Source organism: Myodes glareolus, chromosome 6 (assembly GCF_982192425.1).
Source record: "Myodes glareolus chromosome 6, mMyoGla1.1, whole genome shotgun sequence".
NCBI lineage: Eukaryota > Metazoa > Chordata > Mammalia > Rodentia > Cricetidae > Myodes > Myodes glareolus.
In genome coordinates this window covers 100,575,395-100,588,569 of record NC_142031.1, presented here as the reverse complement: position 1 = coordinate 100,588,569, position 13,175 = coordinate 100,575,395, and the positions used below count along the sequence as shown (strand labels likewise).

At 49.6% G+C, this 13,175-nt stretch overlaps 1 protein-coding gene across 3 annotated transcripts in view; it reads left to right on the top strand.

The window, feature by feature from the left end:
* Mapre3 (microtubule associated protein RP/EB family member 3) overlaps positions 1-11,351 on the top strand; it is a 50,342-nt gene extending 38,991 nt beyond the window's left edge. Inside the window, exons 1-7 of one of the 3 annotated variants that reach the window (XM_048436605.3) lie at positions 91-302; positions 7,033-7,160; positions 7,784-7,929; positions 8,508-8,709; positions 9,846-10,000; positions 10,107-10,259; positions 10,420-11,351. In XM_048436605.3, the coding sequence (XP_048292562.1) occupies positions 7,040-7,160; positions 7,784-7,929; positions 8,508-8,709; positions 9,846-10,000; positions 10,107-10,259; positions 10,420-10,488 (846 nt within the window). In that variant the 5' untranslated portion in view covers positions 91-302; positions 7,033-7,039 and the 3' untranslated portion in view covers positions 10,489-11,351. Of the gene's footprint in view, positions 1-90; positions 303-7,032; positions 7,161-7,783; positions 7,930-8,507; positions 8,710-9,845; positions 10,001-10,106; positions 10,260-10,419 lie in introns of those variants that run through there. The other 2 variants (XM_048436604.3, XM_085691212.2) reach the window with 2 other exon arrangements.
* The last annotated feature ends 1,824 nt before the right edge of the window (positions 11,352-13,175 follow it).

The window sequence follows — 13,175 nt, the reverse complement described above, 5'->3', positions numbered from 1 at the left end:
AGGGCTTTGTGACCCGCTGGCAGAACCCTGTGTCTCTGCCAGCCCTCAGAGCCCTCCATCCCTGCTGTCACATATTGCCTCCACATATCCCCAGAATTGCATGAGTGTGTGAGCCAAACGGGGAAGGAATAGCAATTCTGCAGTGTTTTCAGACAGGCGACTTCAGCCCCCTGGGCCTGGCAGGAAGGGGTAGCCCAGGGACAATGGGCATAACCCCATATCAGGAGTGGAGATATTTTGGCAGGATCCACAGAGTTCTCTCCTCTCAGGTCTCACAAGCTCTGTTCCAGTTTTCCTTCAAGGTAGGATACCATCTGAAAGCAGATATATGGAACTGGGCCTGGTGGTACACACCTGTGAGGCAGAGGCAGGTGAATCTCCATAAGTTTAAAACCAGCCTATTTGCAAAGTGAGTTCCAGGCCAGCCAGGACTATATAGTGAGACCCTGTCTCAACTACAGCAACAAAAGGCTGCTATATGGGGAAACTTGGGAGGGGATCATATTAGACCCTGATGGCTATCCCAGGCAGAAGGGCTATCCCAGGACAGTGTTGAGGTATCTTCTAAACCACTGTTAGGTTCCCTGAAACCTGACAGGAGTTGTGTGCCAGGTGCCCGCTCTGAATCAAGTGCTCTTGGACTCTTTGTCTTCCCAATAATAATGGTGACACTTAGCAAATACTGGGCACCAGGCTTTGCATGTGCTCAGTGCTCGGTACGTATGTAGTTCACTTAGCTCTCAATAGCTCCATCTGGTGGAGCCACCCATTTTATAAATACGGAAAAGTAAGGCCTAAAACAGAATAGGACGTGGAAGAGACAGGATTTGAACCTGGGTGGTTGACTAGAGATCCAGGATTCTTTCAGCAAGGTTTTTGGCGCTGACACGATATCAATCCCAAACCGTGGGGAGAAAAGCTGTGTGTGGTTTATAGCTGTGCTGAGCAGAGATGGGGACCTGGGGCCTTCAGAGAATGCTCCAGAATGAGGCTGAGCCTGAGGAAAAGGGATCCCTAGAGATTAGAGAAGATGGGAGCCCCCGAATTGTCTTCTAGACATGGACAGAAGATGGATGTCCACTCAAGATTTAAAAACAGCCAAAACGAAATGTAGTTAAGATGATGATAAAGCAATTAAACATTAGAATGTGAGACCTCAGGGGCCTTTAGACATACTGTCTGCAGTTTAGGAGTGGAAGTGCCAGCCAGGGAGAACAGGGTATCTGAGAAGTACTGGGAATCTATAGAAACCCTTTAAAAGAATTATTTATTTGCGTGTGTGCATGCGTGTGTATGTGCATGTGCTACAGTCCATGTGTGGAAGTCAGGGGACAATCTCAGTTCTTTCTACCTTATGAGTCCCAGGGATCAGTAAAGCTTATGTTATCAGGCATGGCAGCTAAGTCTTTACCCACCGAACCATCTCACCAGCCCTCTAGAAACCCTTCTGATCACGAGATATCAAGAGTTGTTCCTGGTAACCATTTTTCAAGGCCTCAGCCAGCGGAATAAGCAGCAACTCCCCTCCTCCTATCCAAAGCTGTGGACCCCCAGGCCCTGAGGATCCTGGCTCAGGCAATGACTTAGCAAAGTCACAGGATTTCCTTTCTGACTCTGAAGCTGGTAACAGGAGTCAAGGCCCTGGAAAGCAGGCTTTTCCCAAAACCACATCTTGATGTGACTCTCGAGTCCCTAGCTAACCTGGGAGGAAACATGCTACAGGCTAATCAGAGGACATTTCTCCAGACAGTCACCTTGTCACACGAATGGTGGTAGAACGATAAGGACATTAGGAGACCTGACTGGTGTAGCCCCTGGGAGATTTCCTGTCATCCTCTCCCGGGAGTTAAAAAGCTCTTGATGGCAAGTCGGTTATCATTACAAGGTATGGCAGAGGGTGACTCTGCTGTCGTTTAGGCAGCTGCTCCAATGGGAAGTAAACGTCTGGGCCAGTGCTTTATATGCCTTTGCCCAGCCACTGGGTGCTGGGCCTAAGTCAATCCTCAGCCCAAAGGGCCATCACAAGCTGAACCGGTTGTCGAGTTAGTGGCTTTAGAAGAAGTGAAGGCTAGATAGAGTCTTCCCAGAATGTGAGTATAAACTATGCTTGGGCCACTCCTGCTGACCTGGCTCTGAGGGGACAGGCATCCCATTCTCCCCCCGTTCCATGTTGTTACCAGATTTGGGTGGAACTTGGCCTTCTTTGGGGAAAGGGAAGCTCAGATCCAAGCTATTAAGGAGAAGGCCCTGACTGGGAGAGACAGTGCAAGGAAGGACCTGGGTGCCCCCTGCTGGCATGTCTGTTTCCATGCACAGGGCCAGACTCAGGACAGGAAAACTGAAAGAGCTCTCCCCCTACCCCCAAGCCTAACAAGGGGCCAAAAGACTAGCTTCTTCATGGCACTACAGGAGGTGTGTAGAAGATCTCCACAGGACCCATCAGATGAGTCCCCCTGACCCAAGATGGACCCAGCCAGAGCAGAGAGAACCCCGCCTGCAAGAACCGCTCTGGTTCTGGTATTGGCTGCTCTCTCACAAAGGCCAGTGATGGGGAGGTTGCATGATTGGTTACTTGGCCCTTAAAGGAGCAGGGGTAATGTTGTTGATGCTTTGTATTGTGTTGTTTTTTTCCAACCCTCTCTTTCCAAGCACCATTGCCTCTTGACGACCCTGGATTCAGATTCCTGAGAAGCATGGGAAATGCTCCCCCAATCACGGGGCACTGACAGAATGGGAGGTTTCTGGCCAAGGAGGAGACTACACAGTAGTCATGTAGCTCCTGGTGACTGAGAGCAGTTGTAGTCTAAACTCTAAGGAAACTAGAGATTTTTCTTGATACCAAGGAGGAGGGGGCTAACATTTTCCCTCAAGAGAGGTGGCGAAAATAAATAAATCCTGCTGTCCCAGCCTATACCATTGCTAAGATGATGGCTGTGGTTCTCAGACTTGGCTTACAGCAGGATCACCTGGGGTTTTAAAAAAAAAATGTGTGTGAGATAGATAGATAGATAGATAGATAGACAGACAGACAGACAGACAGACAGATAGATAGGTGGATGGATGGGGTGGGTGGGTAGATAGATTGATGGATGGGTGACTGGATGGGAAGGATGGATGGATGGATAGGTGGATGGATGGATGGATGGATGGATGGATGGATGGATGGATGGGTGGGTGGGTGGGTGGATGGATGGATGGATGGGTGGGTGGGTGGGTGGACACACTGACAGGTGGGTGGATGCGTAGATGGAGAGACAGATAGTATGCATATATAGTACAAACACACACACACAGGCACATGCACACACATGCTTGACTTCTCCTAGTGTGGAGCCTCTGGAATGCATGGAGTGGACCTAAACCTTCAGCAGGTCTGGTCCCATAGAAGCTCAGGAAGGCCTCCCTCAGGCTAAAAACCCTTTTGAAGGTCATAGACTGTAGAGTGAAGTATAGGGCCATTGCCTCTGCTTATGTGAATGATCAGCCTTCGAAAGTCTTACCCATTACACAGAATAAAATCCCTTATTTGACTCAAGAATTCCCAGGGCAAAACTAAGAAGAAGAACCACCCCACAAGCCCAGACCCTTTTAGGCCTGCCTCAGAGTATCAGCGGACTAGAGCTCAGGGGGCCCCTGGAGAAATGAGTCCACATGGGAAAGGCTCATTTTGACAGCTACCAGAACGTGTGCCCACTGCACCCAGCCCAGCAGACACACACAGACCTGACCACCCTCATGTGTGGACCCATTTGGTCCACCTCTCTGAATTACATGCCTTCCTTGACTTCCTATCGTGGTTTTGTTTTGTCACTCATTGTGGCATTTGATTCTACTCTTTATCTCCTGAAACGTGGGACATTTGATTCGACTTTTGTCTCCCTGAACGTGGGGCAGGTTTTCAACCCCACAGTCCATGAGATAAAATGTCATCCTTGACTCTTTCACATTTTGCCTCTTGAAAGGCTTAGGATCCACCCATGCTGTTCACCACCCCTGCTTGTACTTCGGAAGACTCCCCTAGAGGCCTTGACTCCAGCCTCCACCTTCCACCAGTGTGGTTAGGTGAGCACTAGGTTAGCTCACCAAGTGCTAGCAGGGAATCCAGAGGTAAATCACACAGCCTGGCCCTGAGGAGCTCGGTCAAGTAGCAGGGGCAGGCACACCGATGCCTTTGCGAGGGCAAGGACGCCACTGTTAGCTTTTCCAGGATTTCACTATAGGGTCCCATAGTGAAATTCTCTGTGGAGGATCCTTGGCACCTGGGGATCCAAGTCAGAGAGTGACGGCAGACACTGAGAAAGGGTGTGAAAGGTGTCACCCATCCCTTCAGCAGCTTCCCTGAGTGGCAAACCATGTTTCCAGGCCCTTCCTGCCAGGGGCGGGGGAGCCAGGCACAGAACCATGACTAGTGGTGAGTTTGAGGGTCAGGCACAGGGCAGCAGGCTCAGACTCCGTCAAAATTATCCTGGGAAACCTCTGAAATTGCCAGATCCTGAGTCCTTAGAAAGTCCCAAGATGATAATTTTTGTTTTTCTTGGCTTTTGAGCCCCACTTGGTCTCCCTTTCCCCCAGACAGTGAAGGAAAGGGCTTATTTTAAAACAGAGGAAGAACTAGGAGTAAATAACAGGATTTTTCTTTAGTGGTTTTTATGCTGAAGGAACGGTTCATTTAAGTTAAAGATGCGTGTCATAGGCTCCATTAGACTGCCATGGTTAGGTCAAGGGACAAGGCAGCACAGACAAAGCTGAGTGAGCCCTGTTCTACAGCCTGGCCTAGAGTGAGCAGCTTGATCAAAGTCCGGTTCGGATCAAGCAGGTCTAGCTAGGTCTAGCCCATGAAGAGTATGTCTCCAGGTTGATATGGAGGAGGACAGTACCATGTCACGTGCTACCACCTCTGGTTTTTCATGCAAATCAAACCCAGGGTTTCATGCGTGCTAGATACCCCATCAACTGAGCTACATCTCTAGCTCTGGAAATATTTTGGTGGGACCCCCTTTCTACCATTTGTGCTACTCCTAAACAGACCCTGTCTCTCTGCCTTACCTCCAAATTCTTCCAGCTAGGAGCCAGAGCTAGCTCTCTCCTCAGCCTGCCTTTGGCATTCTGTCCCCAGTCCCAAAGTCCAATCATTTACTCTCCCCGTGGTTCACAACATGTCATCCCTGGCCTCACAGCACTGGGGCTATGTGGACACCATCTCATTAGAAATGATAGTCCTTGTACATCTCTGTGTATCAAGTTGGGGGTACTTGTGGGAGGGGGTGGCTGCCTGCAGGGTACTAGGAATTAGGGCCGTATTGTTTTCTTTAACAAAGACACTGCACATTAAATCTAGAAAAATAGCCAGGGATGATATCCTTTAATCCCAACACTTGGGAGGCAGAGGCAGGTGGATTTCTGTGAGTTCGAGGCCAACCTGGTCAATAGAGCTAGTTCCAAGACAGTCAGGGCTATACAGAGAAACCCTATCTCAAAAAACAAATGAACTAACAACAACAACAAAAAACCCTAACATACTTTTTATTCCAGAAATAAGAGCTCTTCAGTTCTTAGGGCACATAGTGCTTTTATCTCACTTGTTTCTCCGTTTTTAATAAAGACCAAGGTATAAGAAATTGTTCCCGCCTTTCTATGCAACAACCAAGAGCAGCTGATTCCTGACTTCTGTTTGGGGTGGTGGGTAGTGAGGGGCTCTCGCCTGCCTCCTGGATTGGCCTGAATGCCTCTGCTCAGCACTATCTGTAGGAGTGGGGAACATTTTGGCCCAGAGTAGCAAAATAAAACAAACCTTCAGAAATCCTCAGTGGTCTGTGCAAAGCATCCTAGCCTGTGACTATCGAGAACAGATGTTTCCGACATTGCCATGCTAAACAGTTCAAGTTTGTGAAGCAAACACATGCCTGGGCACCTTATTTACCACTGTTGGCTTGAAGTTGGGGTGTGGGTGTCCAGGCCTGCTGTTAAATAAATTCAGAGGTGTTGGAATGAATGTGGGAGAAGGGCTGGTGGCCGGAAGGCTTTGTGGGAGGTACCCGGTAGCTGTGGCTGCCAGAAACTATGAGAAAAGTCAGAGGGAGGGAAGAGCCTGGACCATTGAGGAGGGGGAGCTGAGGAATGAGGCATACTGGAAGATGGTAGAAGAAAGGGTTTGTGGGCTAGCAGACTTCACAGGTTTATAACAAGACCGATTCCGGGCTGGTGTTTATAGTCTCTGCAGTTGTAAATACCGAAGATGTTTTATGAGACAGTTCTGGACAAACGGGACCTAGTTGCCTTTGGGTGGGTCATCTAGCAGACCGCTGGCCACAGGAATGGGGATGCAGAGGCGGCGGAGAAGCAATGGCTAGTTGGCTTTAGAACAGAAATCTGATCAGGCTGCTGTCTGTTTAAAATCTTCCAGTGACTTCCAGTTGACTAGATAGAATCTCCCCGGGGGTAAACAAAATCCTTCCAGATCTGCCCCTGCTAATCTCACTGCCTCAGCACAGAAACCTGTGCCCCAGGCCTGCTTAGCAACTCAGAGCTCTTGAAATGAGTCATGCCTTTGTTCTTGCCAGTTCTAGAGCTACTGGACCCCTTCACCCCATTACTTGATCTGCCCAGAAAATCCCTCCTCTTCCCATCTCTGCTCTGAGCCTTCACAACCCTGACAAGCCAAAGAGATCTCATACACACAAACAAACGCATACACATGCACGCACGTGCACACACACACACACACACACACACACACCTTTCTTTTATTTTTTGCCATCCTTGACCTTCATGTGTTCATCAACTGCTCATCTCTCTGTGCTGAGGTTTGCCTGTTTCCTGAAGGTAGAAACTTAGTTAACTCTGTATCATTCACCAGCTCCTGGAGAGAGCCTAGGTATAAGAGACACTAGTTAACATGACTAAGGAATGAACGTAAGCCCATTCATTCTCTATGGGAATTGCAAGACTGGTGTAAAGAGAATGCTCCTTATGTCCCCAGGGCTCAGCCAGGCTGGGGGGAGCTCAAAGCCATCATCTCTTCTTTCTTTACAGCTGGGGTATGGCCGTCAATGTGTACTCCACATCTGTGACCAGCGAGAATCTGAGTCGCCATGATATGCTCGCGTGGGTCAATGACTCCCTGCACCTCAACTATACCAAGATCGAACAGCTCTGTTCAGGTAGGTGGCCTAAGGGAAAGGAGGGAAAGGCTCACGTGACTGTAACTACACAAAGCTGAAGAGCAGGGAGAGCACGTGATACTCAGAGTCGAAATCAGAAAACTGAGGCTGCAAAAGTGGAGAGCTGACGGGGCATTCCTGGGTGACCAGAGCCAGGACAGACAGGGAAGCCACCATTTAACAGCACGGGAGTCCCATGGAGCCACTCATCCAACTCTGTTCTCTGCTGCAGCCCTTGCAGGTGCCAGTTTTCCCGTCCAGTCAAAGAGCCATCCCCTGTCTCTGTCAGGTGGCTATAGGAGTGTCCTACATACTGAAGTGCTTGGAATGGCACCAGTACAGGGTTTGGATCAATATGGGGGCTGGGCAGGTAGCTCAGCGGTACAGTGCCTGTCCATATTTGCAGGGCCCTGGGTTCAATCCTTAGCACCACCACCAGATAAACACATAACTGGGAATCATGGATGTTCTTGTAAAGGGGAATTTAACCGTATCTAACATCCCAGATGGACAAGCCCTAGTTTCAGGACAAAGGGAGAGAGGGATTAGGCATTGGGGAGTAGAGCAGCAGGGGCCCGAGGGGTGGGGAAGGCCCCTTCATCAGCCAAGCCTCTCTCCTCCAGGGGCAGCCTACTGCCAGTTCATGGACATGCTCTTCCCTGGCTGTGTACACTTGAGGAAGGTCAAGTTTCAGGCCAAACTAGAACACGAATACATCCACAACTTCAAGGTGCTGCAAGCAGCCTTCAAGAAGATGGGTGTCGATAAAGTAGGTGTCTGTACCCCTGGGGTCCATGAGGAGCTGTGTAGCCCTGGGGAAGAAGATGACACACCAGCCAGGGTGACACGGGCTACTCGGTTCATTCCACCACATGTCTTTGTACTCCGAACCCCAAAAAGAAGGCTGTCCACTCAGCTCAAGTCACAGTGAATGCACCCGCCCAGACCCCACCTAGACAACACCTCCTTCCCTTTCTCCTCATGGGCCCACCCACTCTAGATGTTAAGGCTCTGAATATGACCTCTACCCCCTGCCATATCTCTTCAGAGGCCCACAACTTATCAGTTGGCTGTGCTGCCCGTATGGATCCTGAGCCTCCAGTTCACCTGCGGGCGGCAGGGTCACCTCCCACACAATTTTTCCTGTGCCTGTAGGAAAGGAATGTCCCTGAGTTCCTCCCTGGTGGGGCCTGCCAGCCTGCTTGTCCACTCTGGTCCATGGGAGGGGGTGCAGATGGAGAAGGTAGACGATGCTGTGGCCTAGGGGCTGGCTTTCCTGTGCTCGCAGTGGAAGGCAGTCCTCCGCAGCAGCTGCCTACAATGACGTGCTTCTGTGGTCTATTTCAGATCATTCCTGTAGAGAAACTAGTGAAAGGAAAGTTCCAAGATAATTTTGAGTTTATTCAATGGTTTAAGAAATTCTTTGACGCAAACTATGACGGGAAGGACTATAACCCTCTGCTGGCGCGGCAGGGCCAGGACGTAGCGCCACCTCCTAACCCAGGTGATCAGATCTTCAACAAATCCAAGAAACTCATTGGCACAGCAGGTAACATGCCCAAGCTGGTGGAGGGAGTTTGGGGGGCTGGGCCGGCAGGGCTATCCAGCCAGGAGTGCCCCCTGGGCTACCGGCCCAGCCCTGCCAGCCTGGAGGAGACTGTTATCACGGAGTTCAGATGACATCACCTGCTGCTTACCTAGATGGGGAGTCCCATTTTGGGGTGAGAGGGCTCCAAAAATTGTCCTGAGAGGGGATCCACCTGCACCAGGTATGGTAGCAGCTTGCTGAGACCCAGGACGCTTTGTGGAATAACACGAGCTAGCTTGTTTGCCTCAAGCTGGATGGGACCTGGCTCCACTGTCCAGAACTATCAGGCTGAGCTCCTGGAGCCCGGACCCACTGGATACCCCAAAGCAGGAGTTATCCGTTCCAAAATCCCATAGCCCAGAGATTCCTTTCCAGAAATGAAACCTTGCTGGGCTGCTAGGAGCAGGGAATAAGCAGTGAGGCCTGTGGTGACAGCAAGTGTGTGGCAAGAAAGAGGGGAGCAGCTCCCAGCCACATCTGACCCGTCATAGCAGAGCCACCTCCTCCGTTTGCGCTGCTGTCCTGCCTGGGCCTGGCACACCCAACTGCTTGCTTTGCACTAGAAGCAGCCGCTGTCTAGGGAGGTGCCAGTTGCTAAGAGCAAGTAGCCACAGCATGCAGGCTGTGCTAGGGAAGAGCCTGAGTCCTCTACCGCTGTGCAATACCGTTCCAGCCCAGCAGGGGGAAACAGAGCCCAAACTGAGAGGGAGTTGGAGGGGTGGGGCTGAGATTCACTGAGGGTAGCTTTGGCTTCTGCTGAGACAGACTTGCATCAGCTGCTCTCTTGGGTCTCATCTGTCAGTACAGAGCCGACCAGCTCCAGTTCATCAAATTCACCATCCCAGGGTCCCGCATCCGCCCTCAGGCCAGTTCTCCTCAGGTCCCAATACCGAGATCACCTTTCCTTTAGCTTCCTGTGGCACTCACGCTCCCAGGCTTGCCAAAGGGCTGTCCAGTGGCTGAAGTGTCACATGTGGCTGAGGCTTGAGACCTAGATGTAGATGCTCTTCCTGAGGAAAGTGCCTGTCTGTTGCATGGTCCTCATACCGGGTTCTCATGGGCTGTGCCGCGTCATCTGACTCTTGTCCTCTGGACAGTTCCGCAGAGGACGTCCCCCACAGGCCCCAAGAACATGCAGACCTCTGGCCGACTCAGCAATGTGGCCCCACCCTGCATCCTTCGGAAGAATCCCCCATCAGCCCGAAATGGTGGCCATGAGGCTGATGCCCAGATTCTTGAGCTCAACCAACAGGTGAATGGGATAGGAAAGGGTAGTTGATACTGGGGACAGGAGGAAGGCAGGCAGAAGCGTCAGAGGTAGGAACAGCTGGCACAAACACTTCTTCCCGCCTAAGCAGCTGCTGGACCTGAAGCTGACGGTGGATGGACTGGAGAAAGAGCGGGACTTCTATTTCAGCAAACTGCGCGACATCGAGCTGATCTGCCAGGAGCACGAGAGTGAGAACAGCCCTGTCATCTCGGGCATCATCGGCATTCTCTACGCCACTGAGGTGAGCCCTCTCCTCACCCCTTCCCACTACTCTACCAAGTTTGGAAAGCAGGCTAGATCTCTGAATCCAGGGCCAGTCGGCCCTTGTCTCTAGACTGTGTGTGGAGCCTGATCCCTCAGCTTGGCCAGATGGCTCACCCTTTCTCTCTCCTCCCCTCCAGGAGGGATTTGCACCCCCTGAGGATGATGAAATTGAAGAACACCAACAGGAAGACCAGGACGAGTACTGAGGGCGGCGCCAGCCCTGACTGACTGTGGCTTCCCTGCCCCCCCCCATGCCCACCCCACATTATAAGTCCTTTCCTACAGCCAGTCAGCCAGCCGGGTGCTTTGTGTCAGTGCCGTAGCACTGGGGAGCTAGGCAAGTGGGGTTCGGGAGGTTGGGGCTGGTAAGAGGATGAGGCTCTGTCTGGGTCCCTCAAATGGCACTGGCCCAGGGGACATCCAGGACCCCTGTCCACTCCCCACTCCTATTTATTTCCGTTGTCTCCATGCTGTGTTGGCCAACACTTTCCAGGGTGCTGCTGTCACCCACCAGCCAGCCACCTGCTCCCCGACAGCCAGCAGCTGTGTATTTGACAAAGGCATTGGTATATTTTTACTTACTGGATTGTCCTTGCACTTTACCTGCTCTTCCCCAGGGCTGACAGCAGGGCTCGGGGCAGTCTTCTTGGCTTGACTCCCCTTCCCTATAGCCGAGACTGGGCAGGGCTCACCAATTCTTATTTATTTTGTCTTCTGACTTGTCTCTCAGTAGTTGAGGGAAAGGCTGGTATGAGGAAGGGGGTAGGGGGCTGAGGAGGCAGTGCTGTGAGTCCAGGGATCAGGGAGAGAGAAGGGAGCATGTGAGGGATAGAAATGATCTCCTGGCACTGGGCTCACCTACCCAAGGCCCCTGCCTCAGCACCGAAGCCCAGCACTGCCCCAAGGCTTCCTAGCCACTCCCTCCTGCAGCCTGGTTATACCACACAGACTCTGCCTGGCCCCCATTTTCTGTCTGTCCCCCATTCTCCCACCTCCCCATCTTTGCCCCCTGGGCACTAGCCTGCATATGTGTTCACTTTTATTTAAATAAATTTGTGTGGTAAAAGTCCTTGCCATCTTTCCCTCAACCGAGCCACAGCCAGGGATCAGAGCACATCCCCTTCTGTCCTCCTCTCTCCTGTGGGACAGCCATGCAGCACAGCTCACATTATCAGAAGTCACCACTGGCACTGGGCTCTGACCTACACCCAACTCCCAAGGCTGATAACTGCTCTTTTTCAGGGAGATGTAAGATTGCCTCCTAGAATGGGTTGGCACCAACAGGCCTGAAAATGACTTGATCAGGTTGATGAGTAGCAAAGTTACTCATGGTTGTTATTTATTAGTAGTAGTATTAGTATTATTATCACATTATCTTGATGAGTAACATGAGTTTATTAGGGATAGAGTATTACTGTTATTATTATCATCATCATCATCATCACATCTTGATGAGTAACATGAGTTTATTAGGGACACCTTACAGGCCAGTGGATGACAAAAACACCTTACACACACACCCCTACTGTAAGCAGAGGTTTTCGTCAGGATCACCAGCTCCTAAAATAACCATACAGAGACTTACTGTCAATTATAAATGCTTGACCCATAGCTTAGACTTGTTACTAGCTAGCTCTTTCAACTTAAATTAACCCATATTTCTTATCTATGCTCTACCACATGGTGGTACCTTTTTTCAGCACAGCATGTTCATCTCCTGTTTCCTCAGTATCTGCTGGTGACTCTGCTCTCCTTCTTCCCAGTGTTCTCTCAGTCTGGCTCTCCCACCTAACCTCTTCCTACCTACTTATTGACCAGTTGGCTCTTTATTTGGTGGCACATGCCTTTAATCCCAGCACTTGGGAGGTAGAGGCAGGCAGATTTCAGTGAGTTCAAGGCCAGCCTGGTCTACAAGAGCAAGATCCAGGACTGACTCCAAAAACTACAAATAAACCCTGTCTCAAAAAAAAATGAGAGCAAAACATCTTCACAGTATACAAAAGGATTATTTTTCAGCATTTCCCCCTTTTGCATAATTAAAAAGGAAGGCTTTAACAAGCAAGAATTTCAGTTGCACTATCCAGTCCCTTTGTATTTGGCAAATTTAGAGAAGATACTCTATTATCTATCTTATATTTGTGAGTCTAAAGTTTTATGCCTAATTCATTTTTATCATAACTAAGGAAAACTAAGTCTAACTATTTAGTCTTTAACTCCATCAAAGACCATAGAAGGATATAATATTACCTAATGGCAGAGACATCTGGCTGCCTAGACAGTCACCCAAAGTTCCTCTGTAATGTTGGCATATCCATCTTTAACATACAGGCCTAGTGTATCTGACAGACATTTCTGAGAAGTGGGGAATTTTGATGGATTGTCCTGCCTTGTCATGGAAGAGTTTGGCAGTCACTTTGTTTTGCATCCCGCTGGTCCAGTTTGGACAGTGTACTCTGAGCGGTTGAGGCAGGGACAGTTTCTTTGCACAGTGGCTAGCTTTTTGACACAAAGAAAGCAAACTCCATGTGGAGTTTCTTCGATGTCTATCATCTTCTCTGAAGTAAATTGGTGCTTTTAGGAGTGGACGTGTCTTACTGTCAAGAAAAGTTTTATATTATTAAAACATTTTAAATGTTATACTCTTTAGGTTTTTGAAGTATTTGAAGACCACCTATCTATCTAAATATATCTGTTTAACCTTGAAAATATACTTAATAAGACTACAAATTTGATTACTATAAATGACTACAAATCTGTATTTCTTAATTATACATTACATTTTTAATGAGCTGCATAAACACATAAACCCAAACAAGAGTAGAAACACACATACAATATAATAAAAATAGCTTTAAATTTGTATCAATAAACCAAAATCCATACTAATGTAAAA